This window comes from Sceloporus occidentalis, unplaced genomic scaffold, assembly GCF_023333645.1.
Source record: "Sceloporus occidentalis isolate IW3139 unplaced genomic scaffold, rSceOcc1.0.p SCAF_117, whole genome shotgun sequence".
NCBI classification, from domain to species: Eukaryota; Metazoa; Chordata; class Lepidosauria; order Squamata; family Phrynosomatidae; genus Sceloporus; species Sceloporus occidentalis.
Window position 1 is genome coordinate 799,138 of NW_028317097.1, and position 13,447 is coordinate 812,584.

General features: G+C 38.1%; 1 protein-coding gene across 1 annotated transcript in view; it reads right to left on the bottom strand.

Moving 5' to 3' along the window:
* The window catches only part of LOC149282390 (collagen alpha-3(VI) chain-like), a 38,769-nt gene that overhangs the window by 12,128 nt on the left and 13,194 nt on the right, over positions 1–13,447 (bottom strand). The window contains exons 8-32 of the mRNA XM_089498265.1: positions 12,508–13,110; positions 11,430–12,038; positions 10,320–10,669; positions 9,648–9,726; positions 9,414–9,559; positions 8,960–9,052; positions 8,514–8,567; positions 8,217–8,288; positions 7,905–7,931; positions 6,551–6,595; positions 5,986–6,039; positions 5,796–5,858; positions 4,999–5,064; positions 4,602–4,655; positions 4,305–4,340; positions 3,897–3,959; positions 3,743–3,805; positions 3,209–3,271; positions 2,713–2,775; positions 2,278–2,328; positions 1,832–1,867; positions 1,334–1,396; positions 1,092–1,154; positions 310–342; positions 191–227 (exon numbers count right to left, since the gene is read on the bottom strand). Coding sequence (XP_089354391.1) covers positions 191–227; positions 310–342; positions 1,092–1,154; positions 1,334–1,396; positions 1,832–1,867; positions 2,278–2,328; positions 2,713–2,775; positions 3,209–3,271; positions 3,743–3,805; positions 3,897–3,959; positions 4,305–4,340; positions 4,602–4,655; positions 4,999–5,064; positions 5,796–5,858; positions 5,986–6,039; positions 6,551–6,595; positions 7,905–7,931; positions 8,217–8,288; positions 8,514–8,567; positions 8,960–9,052; positions 9,414–9,559; positions 9,648–9,726; positions 10,320–10,669; positions 11,430–12,038; positions 12,508–13,110 — 2,886 coding nt within the window. The remainder of the gene's footprint in view (positions 1–190; positions 228–309; positions 343–1,091; positions 1,155–1,333; positions 1,397–1,831; positions 1,868–2,277; positions 2,329–2,712; positions 2,776–3,208; positions 3,272–3,742; positions 3,806–3,896; positions 3,960–4,304; positions 4,341–4,601; positions 4,656–4,998; positions 5,065–5,795; positions 5,859–5,985; positions 6,040–6,550; positions 6,596–7,904; positions 7,932–8,216; positions 8,289–8,513; positions 8,568–8,959; positions 9,053–9,413; positions 9,560–9,647; positions 9,727–10,319; positions 10,670–11,429; positions 12,039–12,507; positions 13,111–13,447) is intronic.

A 13,447-nucleotide genomic window follows, 5' to 3' on the forward strand; every position in this document is an offset into this window, starting at 1 on the left:
ACTAAGGAGGTGGAAACCCTACATTGGGGCCTGGAGGTGTGCCTTTAAAAAATTCAATATTTTCAAGTACAACAAAAATACATCCTAGACACATACCCATGTATTTGATATGAGTATTGGATACTTTATTGGAATAAAAACCCTGCAAACCAGTAGTACTTGGGTTTAAGAGAAAGCTAAAGGTACTTACGGCATTTATCTTTTATATTCTTCACCAAGGCACATTGCTGAAGCAAAAATGAAGGCGTGTGAGAAATTGTCAGAGATGATGATACACAGAAATAAAATAAAGTAGGTTCTTATACTTACATCCCTGGAGCCTCCTCGCTCACCCTTCAGTCCCTAAAAAAATAACACATTTTCTTTCAGTTAGCAAATGTCTCTTTTTACATCATAGTTTCATGGACACATGCTCGTTTGAAATGATGAGCTTAAAGGTCCTTAAAGGCTGATAAGATGTTTTTTTGCAATTTGTAAAATATTGACAATATGTGCTCATAAAAAACAAATGAATAACTTGAAATTAGGGACAGTGTTCCTTCTAAATTCCAGTTTAGAGAGGCACTGAAAGAAAAAACTATAACTTGCTCCTCAATACTATTGGGACATCCAGTGTGGACTCAAGCATGAAGGAACAATCACAGGCCAGCATAAACACCCACCTGTATCAGTGGACCCCCAGAGATAGGTTGGCTTGTGCTTCACCTGCACCATGGCCAGTTTACCTACTTCATTTGTACAGCACAATCCTCTGCCATCAATGTTTCAATACCAAGCATATTAGCTTTGCCCATTACTGACACTGTAAATGAACCCAGTCATAAAGGTGAATGCAGGTAACCGGTGTCATTGGCAGGCATCTAACATGCCAGTGGCTGAAAGGTGTTTCCCTGTCAGATTTGGTGCACTGATCAGGTAATTATCAAGCTGTGCCTTTATGTTTTCCCATGATGCAGTGATGCTGGAGTGAAAAAGCACTAATGAAGTACCTTAAACATCTATCAATGCTCGTAATTACCGGTACACGTCAAGAAAAATAAAAAGAGACCTGTTTATGAAACACTGCCACCTCTATAAGCAAGGTAACTTACCACTGGCCCGGGATAGCCTTGGTCTCCTTTTACTCCGAGTATCCCAGGATCACCCGCGTTGCCCTAATATAAAACAAATGACAGTTCTGACGTTACACAATCCTGCATGGAGATGCCTGAAATGATCACTAGCAACAATGCCATACTTAGTAATCACCAATTTCACCAATACAGTTGTTAGGCAAAATCAAACCATGTATAGCGTAGATGGTTCTCATATTGCTTCGTGACGTATCACTTACCCTACGGCCTCTGTTTCCTTTAGGTCCTTGCTCTCCATTTGTTCCTCTGTCACCAGGATCTCCCTGTAATTGCACTGCTGTTAATGCATGGAAATGTATTGTATTTGTTATCTCTCTCTCTCTCTATATATATATATATATATCAGCCATTCATGTTATTATGTGCTGAAGGATTTAGTGATTTGTTCATAGGGCAATTAAACAAATGGCAGACACTGGGCCTTTATTTATATCGTCATGGTGGTCAATTTAGACAAGTTTTACTGAAAATCCTTCCCACCCAAGTAGAGGGTTCAAATGTTAGCAATATCCAAACAAGTAGAACCCAAACTATCCTTAATCCTTTTGAGTAAATACTCAGCTAAATATTTTAACTAGCTCTGTGTAATATCTAATACAGTAAAATATCAATAATTGTACTAGTAACTTTTTAAAGTTAAGTTTAGAGTGGCAAAAACACTTCTTAAGTTCATTATTCTTTCATTTACTAAATATTACCTTTGATCCTGGGTATCCTGGGAATCCAGTCTCTCCCTAGAAAAGAACACAATTAAAAGTGCAGTGTGAATCCTTTTCATAGTGGATGGCATTGATATGATACGGATATATTAATTTTATATTACACTTTTAACCGGCCATGCGCTAATTGCAATCTGTATTATTTCTTTTTACTAAAACAGAAGGTCAATTTACCTAACATTAAAAAAAAATGTTATGCTAAAGATGCTTGTTGGTAGGAAAAATCCGTCAGCTAACACTTAGCACTATAGCATGAATGTACAAGCAATAAGGTTCATGGGAATCTTTAATGGCCAGAGAGGGCTTCACATAGGCCTCAGACAGTCTGCTAGGCTCTTGGGAGATAACACGCACTGAAGTGGATAGTTGTATGTGGTTTGTAGAGCACTGGTCTTCCAGATACAGTAGGACACATCTCTACTTACTTTTCTGCCCTTAAGTCCTGGTTTTCCAACTCCATCCCGCCCATCGTCCCCCTTTAAACATAAAGACACACATTACAAAGCTGGTAATTTATATTTTAGCACATTATGGTATGTAACCATAGTTTTGTTTAAAAAAGCTTGTTGTCCCGTGATAAGATTGTTTTCCATACTTTATTTTCTGGAAGCATTAACTGATCTAAAAAAAATCAAATGTATTAAACTTTAAATGGAATACAGCCTGAAATTCAGAATAATGTCCTTTGAGTAGTGCGGGTCTCTATATAATTTCTGGTGTACATCCCTCCTTTATATGCAACTATGGCTTAAGTGAATTTTCTTGCGTTATTGATACAGAATCATTAGAACTTGCATAAATCCCTGTGTGGATATGTGAACAGTACGTGCATAGCAATAAAGCATATGAAATCTGCTTACTGTCTCTCCTCGTGGGCCAGCAGGTCCTTCGGATCCAACGGGTCCTGGATCTCCAGGTTCACCCTGAAAGTTAAGTCATGAAATATATAGGCATTTTCAGAATTTGGCAAAAGGTAATATTTAAGTTTTAAAACCAATAAGAAACATAAAACAAACACAAAGCTAAAACATACCTGTCTACCAATGCATTATGTTGCTAATGGGTCTGTTACCGTCGTGCTTAATGAATGTAGTAGGGCTGTTGTTTTCAGTATATGACTATAATAAATGTTCCTAAACCCTTGTGGCTAATTGTCAGATGATGGAAAAGAGTAACAGACTCCCAAATTTCTTTGTATTTTTAGTATGCCACTGTATGGTCATAGTTTCTAAAACAGTAATAAAGAGCTCTCCCAAATATAACAGTCTTAAAAAATACCAAACAAATATTGTAATATATCTTTTGCTTGGAAGGAAGAGTGTGGGAGGGGGATGGTATTGCCAACTGGATACAAACCTTGCGTCCAAGTTGTCCAATTCGGCCACGATCACCAGGAGCTCCAGGAGTGCCGCCTGGTCCCTATGAGAATATAGAGAAGAATTGTCTTACAAAAAATATACACTTCCCTTCTCGCTGTCCTTTTATCAACCCCATTATGGTGTAGCTCTCATCTGTTCTAAGACAATACATATCCGTCTTGGAATGCAAAACATCTGGACCGTCTTCCTTTTTTTATCATCCCTTCGATCACCCCAGTTCTTTTAGGGAATAACTGAATTCCACATTAGACACACAAGCTTATTAGAACTTGGTTTATGATTATGCCATGATCTTTTATGTTGCCCCCATGAAAAAGATGGGGTGATTACATTTGAGAGTACATATGTAGACTCTAAGTTGCAGATGGGGCCATATAGCAAAATCTGATATATTATGTTATGGCAAAAAGGGGATGCGGATTATGTAATTTATTAGCTGTATAGGTCCTCATGATTCAGATTTTTAGTAATATTTTAAATCACCATGAAAGAAAGAGCTTTTTAGACCTACTCTTGGCCCAGGGCTGCCCTGCTCTCCACGTGTACCCGGAGTTCCCTGTTGTCCTGGTGGACCCTGTGTGCAATAGACATGATGAAGTAAGACACAAATATCTAGATTGCATTAAATTACCAGTTATTTTAACCATAAAATGAGATTTCAGTACCTGTGGTCCTCTGAGTCCCAGTTCACCAATACCACCTGCAAGGCCAGCATTACCTATATTACCCTGAAATATACAGTATGGTTTAGAGGTTGGGGCTGAGAAGTACACATTTATGATACAGTATGATAATAGTGAAATAATCACTGTACAAAGATAAAAACAGATTAGAGAATGCAACAGAATGGAGACATCAGGTTCACGCCTGCTATCAGATTCTATCTTCCTAAAGCAGTTTTGGTGTTCCTGTATTTAAATTGGGTCTGGGTTGTCCACTGTGTGCCACAACAAAAAGATAAAGCATACAAACAGAATACACAGATTTAAAAGTTCAAAAGAACAAAGTTGTATAGACAAAACATTGTTCAGAGCTTGTAAATATGTCCATAGTGCATCCTTGTAAACACTTACCTTAACCCCTGGAGGCCCCCTTCTGCCAACAGGACCCTAGCAAAAAAAAATTAACACAGAATTATCTAGGAAGATGAAAAATAAATACAGACATGCAAAGTGCAGGGAACAGCAAATGGACTAAGACATCATCAAAATTGGTAGCAGATCACACAACAATTTAACTGTGTGCCCCCTGTATTTGGTCACACGGAGACTCTAAATAAGACACTAATGTAATCATAATTCACTGTTACATTAGTCAAAACAGTTTTCCCCGAATTCTTGATCAGTTTGTGCATTTTATAAAATACTCACAGATTTGCCTGGTCCCCCTGGGGCTCCAACTGGACCATCTCTTCCAGGCTCTCCCTGATAATGACAAGCATGTGCAAATGTTGATAATAATATCTACATATTCAAGCATGCCACAACATTTGCTGCACAAGGATCCCTTAAAATGCACAGGTTTCGATGGACCACCTACATATTACATAACATGTGCATTTACCAAAAATATGATAAATAGATTCAATGACAGCTTTAATGCAATACCAAGCCTAACCATTTGAACAACATTCTGAGGACCACCTTGAAAGTCCACTGGTAGTCTAGTGACATCCTCATCCGATATAGCAGCTTTACTTAATCCAAGAAAAATTTGCACTTTTCCCCCCAAAGTAGACCAGCACAACAAGTGATTAGAGGAACTTACCACAGACCCAGTTTCTCCTTTTGGTCCTCTTGACCCTCTTTGTGTTGAGTCTGTGCCTGACTCACCCTGAAAAAGCAGAAAATCCAGGAAATGGACATAGCTACAAATAATAGTATATTTAAAACCAAACACACAACAGAACGTTCCCATCCTAATGGGTGCTCACATGATGTATTTCACGCAGAATTATCTCCCACGAAATTACATTGACTAAATTTTATTCCAAAAAGACCAAACCTTGCTAAATCCCTATGTAATTATGTGGAGCCTCACACAGTAGTACATTAGCTTCAGTTTAACACAGCTTAATAACATCACATTCTATGCATTGCGTAACTGAGATTGTGATACATTCCCAAGTTCTCCATCCAGAGAAAGCTGTGAGAAAACGTTCATGACCTACAAATACTGAATGAGTTATATGGTGGAGTCATTCAACAGCCATCTGCTGTTTTACTGATATGGGTAACGACGTATATTTACGGACTAGCTCAACTTCACCAGCACCCTTCATTAAGGTCAAGTTAAGCTACAAAAATATCCTTTTGTTTCATTTCCATTCCATATTATAGACAAGTTCAACAGTTCTGTAAAATAATTGTGGGATTATGAATACTGTGTGTCTTTGTTGAGAATAAAGTGTGATGGAAAACATCTCCACCAAGAATTAAGTAATAGCACTTATCCCATTGAAATCTCGTACTTGTACCACCACTGCAAGGGAACAGTTATTTTAAACAAATATGTAAAGAAATAAAGATGCTGCCGCAAAGATAGGGTTTCCACAAGTTACTTACAGGGTCGCCTCGAAGTCCAGCGTCTCCTCTCTCTCCTCTATGTCCTTTCAAGCCTTTCTCACCCTATTAGCAGAAAGAATCATGATGCATACTTATACAAGTTAACAAAAAATAATGAAATCGTATTTTCACTGGAAGCGCTTTTTCGTTGGTCAATATCAATATACTGTAATATAAAAGATGAACTTACCCGTGATCCTGGGCTTCCTCTGTCACCAGAAGGTCCAGGAATTCCTCTTTTTCCCTAAGCATTTGTAACAGAGTGGTTATTATTTCCATAATGGGTTTAAGTCTATTGAAAACATAGTAATAAACGCAGCTTTCTGTGATAATAATCATGTCTTGTGCGGATGCCAATATTCATAAAGCTTGATATTTTTGTCCGACATAATGTTTACACCCTGTTCCTTGATCTGTACATGTTGCTCTTCCAGTTTCCCGACCTTTCTTGTTATCTCTTTAACGTCTTCCAGAATCTTTCACTGTGCTATAAACAGTAGGTATCTCGCTAGTCCAAATGTTACTAATTCTCCCAAGAACCTTCTACAGAAAGCCAGATACGGCTCTAAATTAAACGTTATTACGTGAAATATTGGCAAAATATTCTTTGTTAGTAACAGAAGCTTATTTAACTGGTGTCAGGGCGCATGTCTTAATTATATTTTCTAGAATGCTTAAACACTGGGTGGTCTGGCCTAGTAACATATATTTAAAAGTGAATCACAGTTCAGTTTAAAGCATTGAGGAAAACTTACATCTTCTCCATCAATTCCATCCAAGCCAATTTCTCCAACTTCACCCTTTGAAGAAATCCAATAATTGATTAGTTTTAACCACACTAAAAGGAACAGCACAATGCAAGGGATTTAGAAAATAAAGTATCTCAAAGTGTCTGGAAAGTTTGATAAGGAGTCTCATCACCATGGCAATCAATAAATGCTATGCTATGGTATTAATTATTATTTTCTTTGCACAAGAACTTTATGTGTTAAATGAGGAATTTAGTGGCAAGAACTGTAGAACCTTGAGTGTTCATTTTTAAAACATTTTTAACTTTTTTTTAAAAAAAAAGAATGGATTACAGTACAGGAAAAGAAAAAATGTCGGTGCGCTAAGCTAGTCACAGGCTCAAATTATGCAAATATGTAATACGAGGCCTACCAAACAGGTGTAAGCATGCTGCAAAAACAGTGTATTGGCTGTACAATGTATACAAAAAACAAAAACTGTCTGCGCTTCTTACCCTAATAAGAAGTTGCCAACTTTATTAGGGTAAGAAGCGCAGACAGTTTTTGTTTTTTGTTTACAGTACAGGATAAAGAACTGGCTCAAAGTCAAATGTGGAAGAAAAGCAAATTATAGTGGAATGTCTCTTAATTATATATGTTACAAAGCCTCAACCAGTGGGTGGTAAAGAATGGTTAATGGTGAGTTTCTCAGGCTAGTGTAGGAAACTGTAGTTTTTTTCAATATATCATTATGGTTGAATTTTGTGGTTCCAGCCATGTAATAGCCATGAGTCAAAAGGTGGCAGGACTGGGAGGTACAGAATAACATTAGTCCCACTAAATACCAGGCAGTTGCCACACAGTCTCTTCAGGAAAATGGGCTCCTCCAACGGGTCCTGACCTTAATGTGAATTATGCATTTACTGTACACAACACTGAGAAATGTTATGTGGTTCAAAAAGCCTGCAGGTGGCTATAGCTGTGACCAGTACTTTGCCAAAACCCTAAACAATAACCTTTGCTATCAAATAACGTTTGTGGATAATACCTTTGGCCTGGAGTTGTGGATTCAAAGATAGCAAGTGCTGTGACTGAGTATTTCAATTGTTTATAATACCTACTTCTTTAAATAATAAAATACAAATTCAAAAAGATTTGTCAATAAAATATTAAGTAAGTTGGGTGAACTATATACAATTTTAGTTACTTTCTCCTATTAAGGGTTACAAATATAAATTCTACGTAATTACATTCATTAAATTCTACGTAACAAAACAGCAATGATGGGTGTTGCTATCTTAACTCATTGACCTTAAATGGGGAAAACCTTAGGACATTGGTGTCTAGATGACATGAATTAAAAAAACGAAATACATCTTACCTTATCTCCAGAGAATCCACGAGATCCCTAATAACAGAGGAAAAATTATATTACCTTCATGATGTTAAAGACACAGAAAAATCCCGAGTTATACATAAAAAAAATTAACTAAACTCACTACCTCTTCTCCTTTATTCTTAAACGCACCTATATTGGTCCTTTTTTAAATTGCTTTAATATTTGTCTTGTTACTCACCGTAACCAAGCTGGTATTAGTAGTAGTATACTAAAAATATACACTAAGTAGTTAGATTATTTTGGGAACATGCACATGAATTATTCAAAATAGTAAATTAGTAAGATGCCGATTACCTTTGGCCCTCGTTGCCCTGGGCAGCCCTGGAAACCTTGAGTTCCGTTGACGCCAGGAGGTCCACGCTCTCCCTACCAAAAAATAAAAATGCCAATATGTTAATGGTTTTCAATTAAAAAAAAAACAGAAATGTGAGAGAAAAGAAGTGCAAAGATCTGAAAATAATTGGAGATGCTGAGTTCAGTGATAAAGAGTTAGGACAGAGAGCAAATGAAGATACATGGGAACATGTGCAAGTAGGTAAAGGAGGAGCAAGTTTTTTTACCCCTAACATTTTATCATATAAATAAACTTACCGGTCCTCCTTCTTCACCAGGGAATCCTTGGTGACCTTTAAGGCCGGAAACACCCTAAATGGAAGGAAATAACATAGTTTCATCATCAATTGAGTGACCACTGGACTCACTTAAGGATGTTACCTCAGTACTCTGAGCACTATTACTATCTCTACGCAGTCTAAATGTGGAAGTACTCTAGTTTTGCCCCAGAGGCAAACAAATGATTAACAGGCTTCCGGAGCTGTGTTTTAATCTACCACTCACTTCCCAGTTCCACTGACTCCCACGTATGTCCCCATCCCACCTCAGGTAGAGCAATGAGGAGGTTCCCAGGCACGATCATAAGTTATTAAAAGCTAGATGGAACATAAACCACACAACAAAATCATTTTAACTTTCACCAATGATCACCAACAATTCCACCCATCACAGAGTACTTTCATAAAATGTATCTTAAAAGTTACCTTTGGCCCAAAGGGACCAGGACTTCCAATGTCACCTCTTTGTCCAGAGCACTTGCAAGGCACATGACAGCATCCTTTCTCTGCAATGTTATCCTGCAAGGAAGACCACTTTCATCTTAGTCTGGAAAAAAAACTAGTTATGTATATAGGTAAAGATTAATTTGAGTATATTTTAAACTGTAGACTTATTATTACAAGTGGTAACAACAAGACATGAGAGCCTTTTTGCAAAAGTTGAAGATTCTCAGATAAAGCAAGTAGGAAAAAAACACACTTTTCAGTAATTCCTTGTTGTTGAGATGTGTGCGCTAGTTGATACGAAGGGTCATGGCTATGGCCTAGTCTGTTCAAGTACTTTGATAATATACAGGATGTGAACTAGCATGTCGATTTTAACTGGTATAGCCTCATAACATTGTCTTCATTTTTTGACATTTTGGTAGCATTGCCTCACCAATTCTTCTATGATCTCATAATCCAGATCCACTCGGTTCAGTCTCAGTGGGTTGTTGTATGTAAATCCTCTGCCAAATTCTAACTGCATCACTTGATCAAATTTCTGAGCGTTTTCCAATGCCACAAATAGCAGTGCCCTTACACCTGTGAAATGGAGAAACAGTAAAAATAAAGTGTCATGCCAGATCGTATTCATGTCCTGTAGAAAGCGCCATGCCCAGTTGTTCAGTACCTGCACCCTGAAGAACTGCTGATGCTTCTTGTAGTTCAGCCATTCCTGCGTCCGCGCCATCTGTCAAATGAATAACCACCTGTGGAACATCCAGGAAATCATGTCATGGATGACAAAATACAACAAGCAAACACATTACATGAAAGCTGGTGTGCATATTCATATATATACATGACTAAAAGCTATGTTTAGGTCCAGCTGAGTTCCATTTTGCTCCAACAGGGCTCCATATAAAACACCAAAACCATACTCAGCATTTAAACCTAGAAAACAAGAAGATTACTCTTGTCTGTGCATATAATCAGGTAAGAATGTGCTAATAACTATAAAAATTAATACATATTTACAAGGATATTTCATAAAATTATCCTGGATATTTAAATTGGACACAAAATAATAGCTTAGTACAATATTTTTTCAGAATATATTATATGGGCACCCTCAAATCTTTATTGTATTTGCAGTCTAGTCTCTGGAAGTTTTTTTTTTAAATGCTTGTATGTTTTACAGCAAGATCTATGTCAACATTATACAGAATTATTATTCTCATTATTTTATATGAGATGTATGTGCTCAAGGTGTGGTAGCAAACAATGTGGCCATGCTTTAATCCCTTGAGGCCTGGAGTTGTGCCACACTGTGCTAACAAGGTAGAAAGTGTCAGCTCCTCACCTTGATACTACTATCATCTCCAGCGGTCTTGAATTTTGCCAGGTATGTCTGCAGTGTCCGGTCCGTCAGGACAAATGGCCCACGGGTGCCCATGGCCGTAAGCTTGTCAGCCAACTCTGGACGATAGTCTGAAAAGTCAAACGCTTCCACTGCTCCTGTTCTGCCCTGGGCCAAGATGGAAACTTTCACTGACGGTTTCTGCTGGCCAGAGCAGCTAATGCTTTGCATGTTAGAGATACGTTCCAGGATCTGCCTCAATTTAGACTCCAGTCCTCTCTGTGCAGAGAAGATATTTTGTCCGGGGATGACTTCAGACACATCAAATCCTATAATCACCTCCAATTTACAGTCTACAACCAATGAAACATTGTATAAATTTACATTCATGGTCACAAATTATACTGTTCTCAAATAATAAACATTGGATGCAAAATTAGATTGTATTTTTTTCCTGTACAGTTTTAAGAGCATAAAGTGTATTTTTTGAAAATAAGAGCAATATAGGCATTTAAAGGTCATCAAAATATGATTTGTGGTAATATGGGCACATGGAAACAATTTAGATGTATACTTAAAAAAAATAACATCCAAAGTGAGGTTGGGATAGAGGGTAATAATAATTTGGCGTAATCTCAAATTATTTCTTTTCGTCTTTCCAATAATCATGTTTATGAGGTTCTGTGTTCTCCAGCTACTAATTGACTACAGTTCTGAAAAAACCCTACCACTCTACACTTTTACTAACATAGGCGGTATTGATAAATTAGCTCAGTATTTTACAATTTTATCAGAAAGGATGGGAAACTGCATGATACATACGCTTGTTCTATAGTTAACACTCCCTGCCAATTGTCCACATGGGGCAATGGATTCTAACAGGGCTGGCTAATCAATGATTTGTTAGATATCCTATATTAAATTATGGTTTTAGAGATGTATATGGACATGGCTCATTCAAATATTAATTGTGAACTGTTTTATTTGGGACATAACGATTGTCAAGTAGAGAACATTATATCTAATCACACACTGTGGACATTATATGCTTGGGCTATACAGAATAAATTCTGTAATGAATGCCAACCGGAATGAAGCCACTATTTTACCTACCTCTAGGAACATCTCCCCTTGGGCACAAAACAGATGGTTTAGTAGTCAGAGCAGTGTCAAGGGTAATCAGGATCTGCTCATTCAGTTCAGACAGTTCCTGGACATTAGGCACTCGGAAAGCACTTGGTGCATCACTTGATATTTTTGAAACTTCATCAGTGGTAATGCTGCCCACTCCAATGGCAAAGACTTTAACTCCTTTACTTGCCAAAGACAAAGCTGCAGCCTGACCCTCATCAACTGACTTAGCTCCGGTGACTATGAATGCGATCTGTGGAACTCCAGTTCCAATTCTGCTCCCTGCTGGTTGTACAAAATGTTTATCCTGCAAATGACGGATGGCTGCGCTGAGGCTGGCTACGCGGCCTCCCTTGTATTCGGCTTTTGTCACAGCTTCCATGATGGCGTCTCTATCTGTGTATTCCTTCAGAAAGAACTCATCGGTCACATCAGAGTTGTATTGGGCCAATGCAATCTGGATGGAATCTCCTTCATCATAAATAGCATCTACAATGCCAGAAAAAAACTGAAGAACCTCCTTAAAGTTATCTCTTCCCAAATTAATAGATCCATCCACAAGGAATACAATATCTGCTTCTTTCCTCCCAGCTGAAACAGAAAGAAAATGTTACAGATACAATAGTTTTCTTTTTAACAATATAGCAGTGAGTCTAGTGTGCAGTTTGTGTAGTTACAGTATGCAGCTAAAACATGGTTTTCTTAAATGGAAAATAAATGCCCTTTTGTGGCTGTGCTTGATTTAAGGTGGGACTAACACATGGCTCATCTTGCCTGCCCTGTTTGTACACATGAATGATTTATTGATTGTATTTCTTACTTTGCACATCCACATGCCTCTCCCTACAGTTGCATTTGAGATATTCAACCTCTAAATCGAATAATACTGATTAATGAATATCACAATTAACTGAAACCTGTAAACCCTTTCTTCCTGTAAATCCCAATAACAACTGTGTCTTTTCTCCGTCCCACTATTGTACGTCTAGTGGTGTGGTCTAAAGAACTGGACCGTTGTAGATGTTTTATAAAGCAGCATTAGTCAAGCAAGGATACTTACAAACAGATGGGATTTCTGGTGGCGCTAAAGTAGGCTCAACTGGGCCTTCAAAAGACCTAAGCAAGACATCTTGTATTCTAGGAAGGTCGGTAAATTCTCTGATGGTAAATAAATATCGAGGATCAGAAATGATGGTTTCCAACTCTGTCCTGTCAGCATTACTGGTTGCCACTGCAAGGGATTTGATATTGGCATCTCTAAGAAGTCTGGCATAACTCCTCACATCATCTTGTGACTTTCCACCAGTCAGAAGCACGAGGTGTTGTGGTACTCCTTCCTCTATTCTGCTCCCACCAGCCGTTACAAACAGATTTGTTATAACGTACTCCAGAGCTTTCCCAATGTTTGTAGGTGTCCCTCCAACATATCGGAAGCGGCGGATGTTCTGGAGCATGCTAGGTTTGTTTAAGTAGGTGTTTAGCTTAAATTCTGGGAAGACATCATTACTGAATTGAACCACGCCAACTCTGACTTTATTAGCTCCGATTGGCAAGTTCTGTACAATGTTATATATGAAGTCTCGAATGCGCACCAGTCCATCAGATCCTGTATTTGTAGAGCCATCAACCAAGAAGACTATATCCCGTCTCTCTCCATCAGGTACTAATGAGATATATATAAAAAAAACAACATATAAGAAAAACCACAACTCCAGGGGTCAGCTACTCTGAAAAGTACAAATGTTCAGGACTAATTCAGATACACATAGGTGGCATTATCCAGTAATAATTAATCCACTGGTGGTACTCAGGGAATGGACTTGGAACCAGTGGTGTACTTGAACCAACTAGGCCTGGGGCAGTAGGTGAAATTGAGACAGAGAGTTCTATTGGGAAATCTGGCTCCTATGTGTGCCGCTGCTCAGGGGGCTGGTTGGGGAAATTAGGGGTCTCCCATTTACACTAAGATGCTAAATTGCTATCTGAGGTCTTTGTAAGAA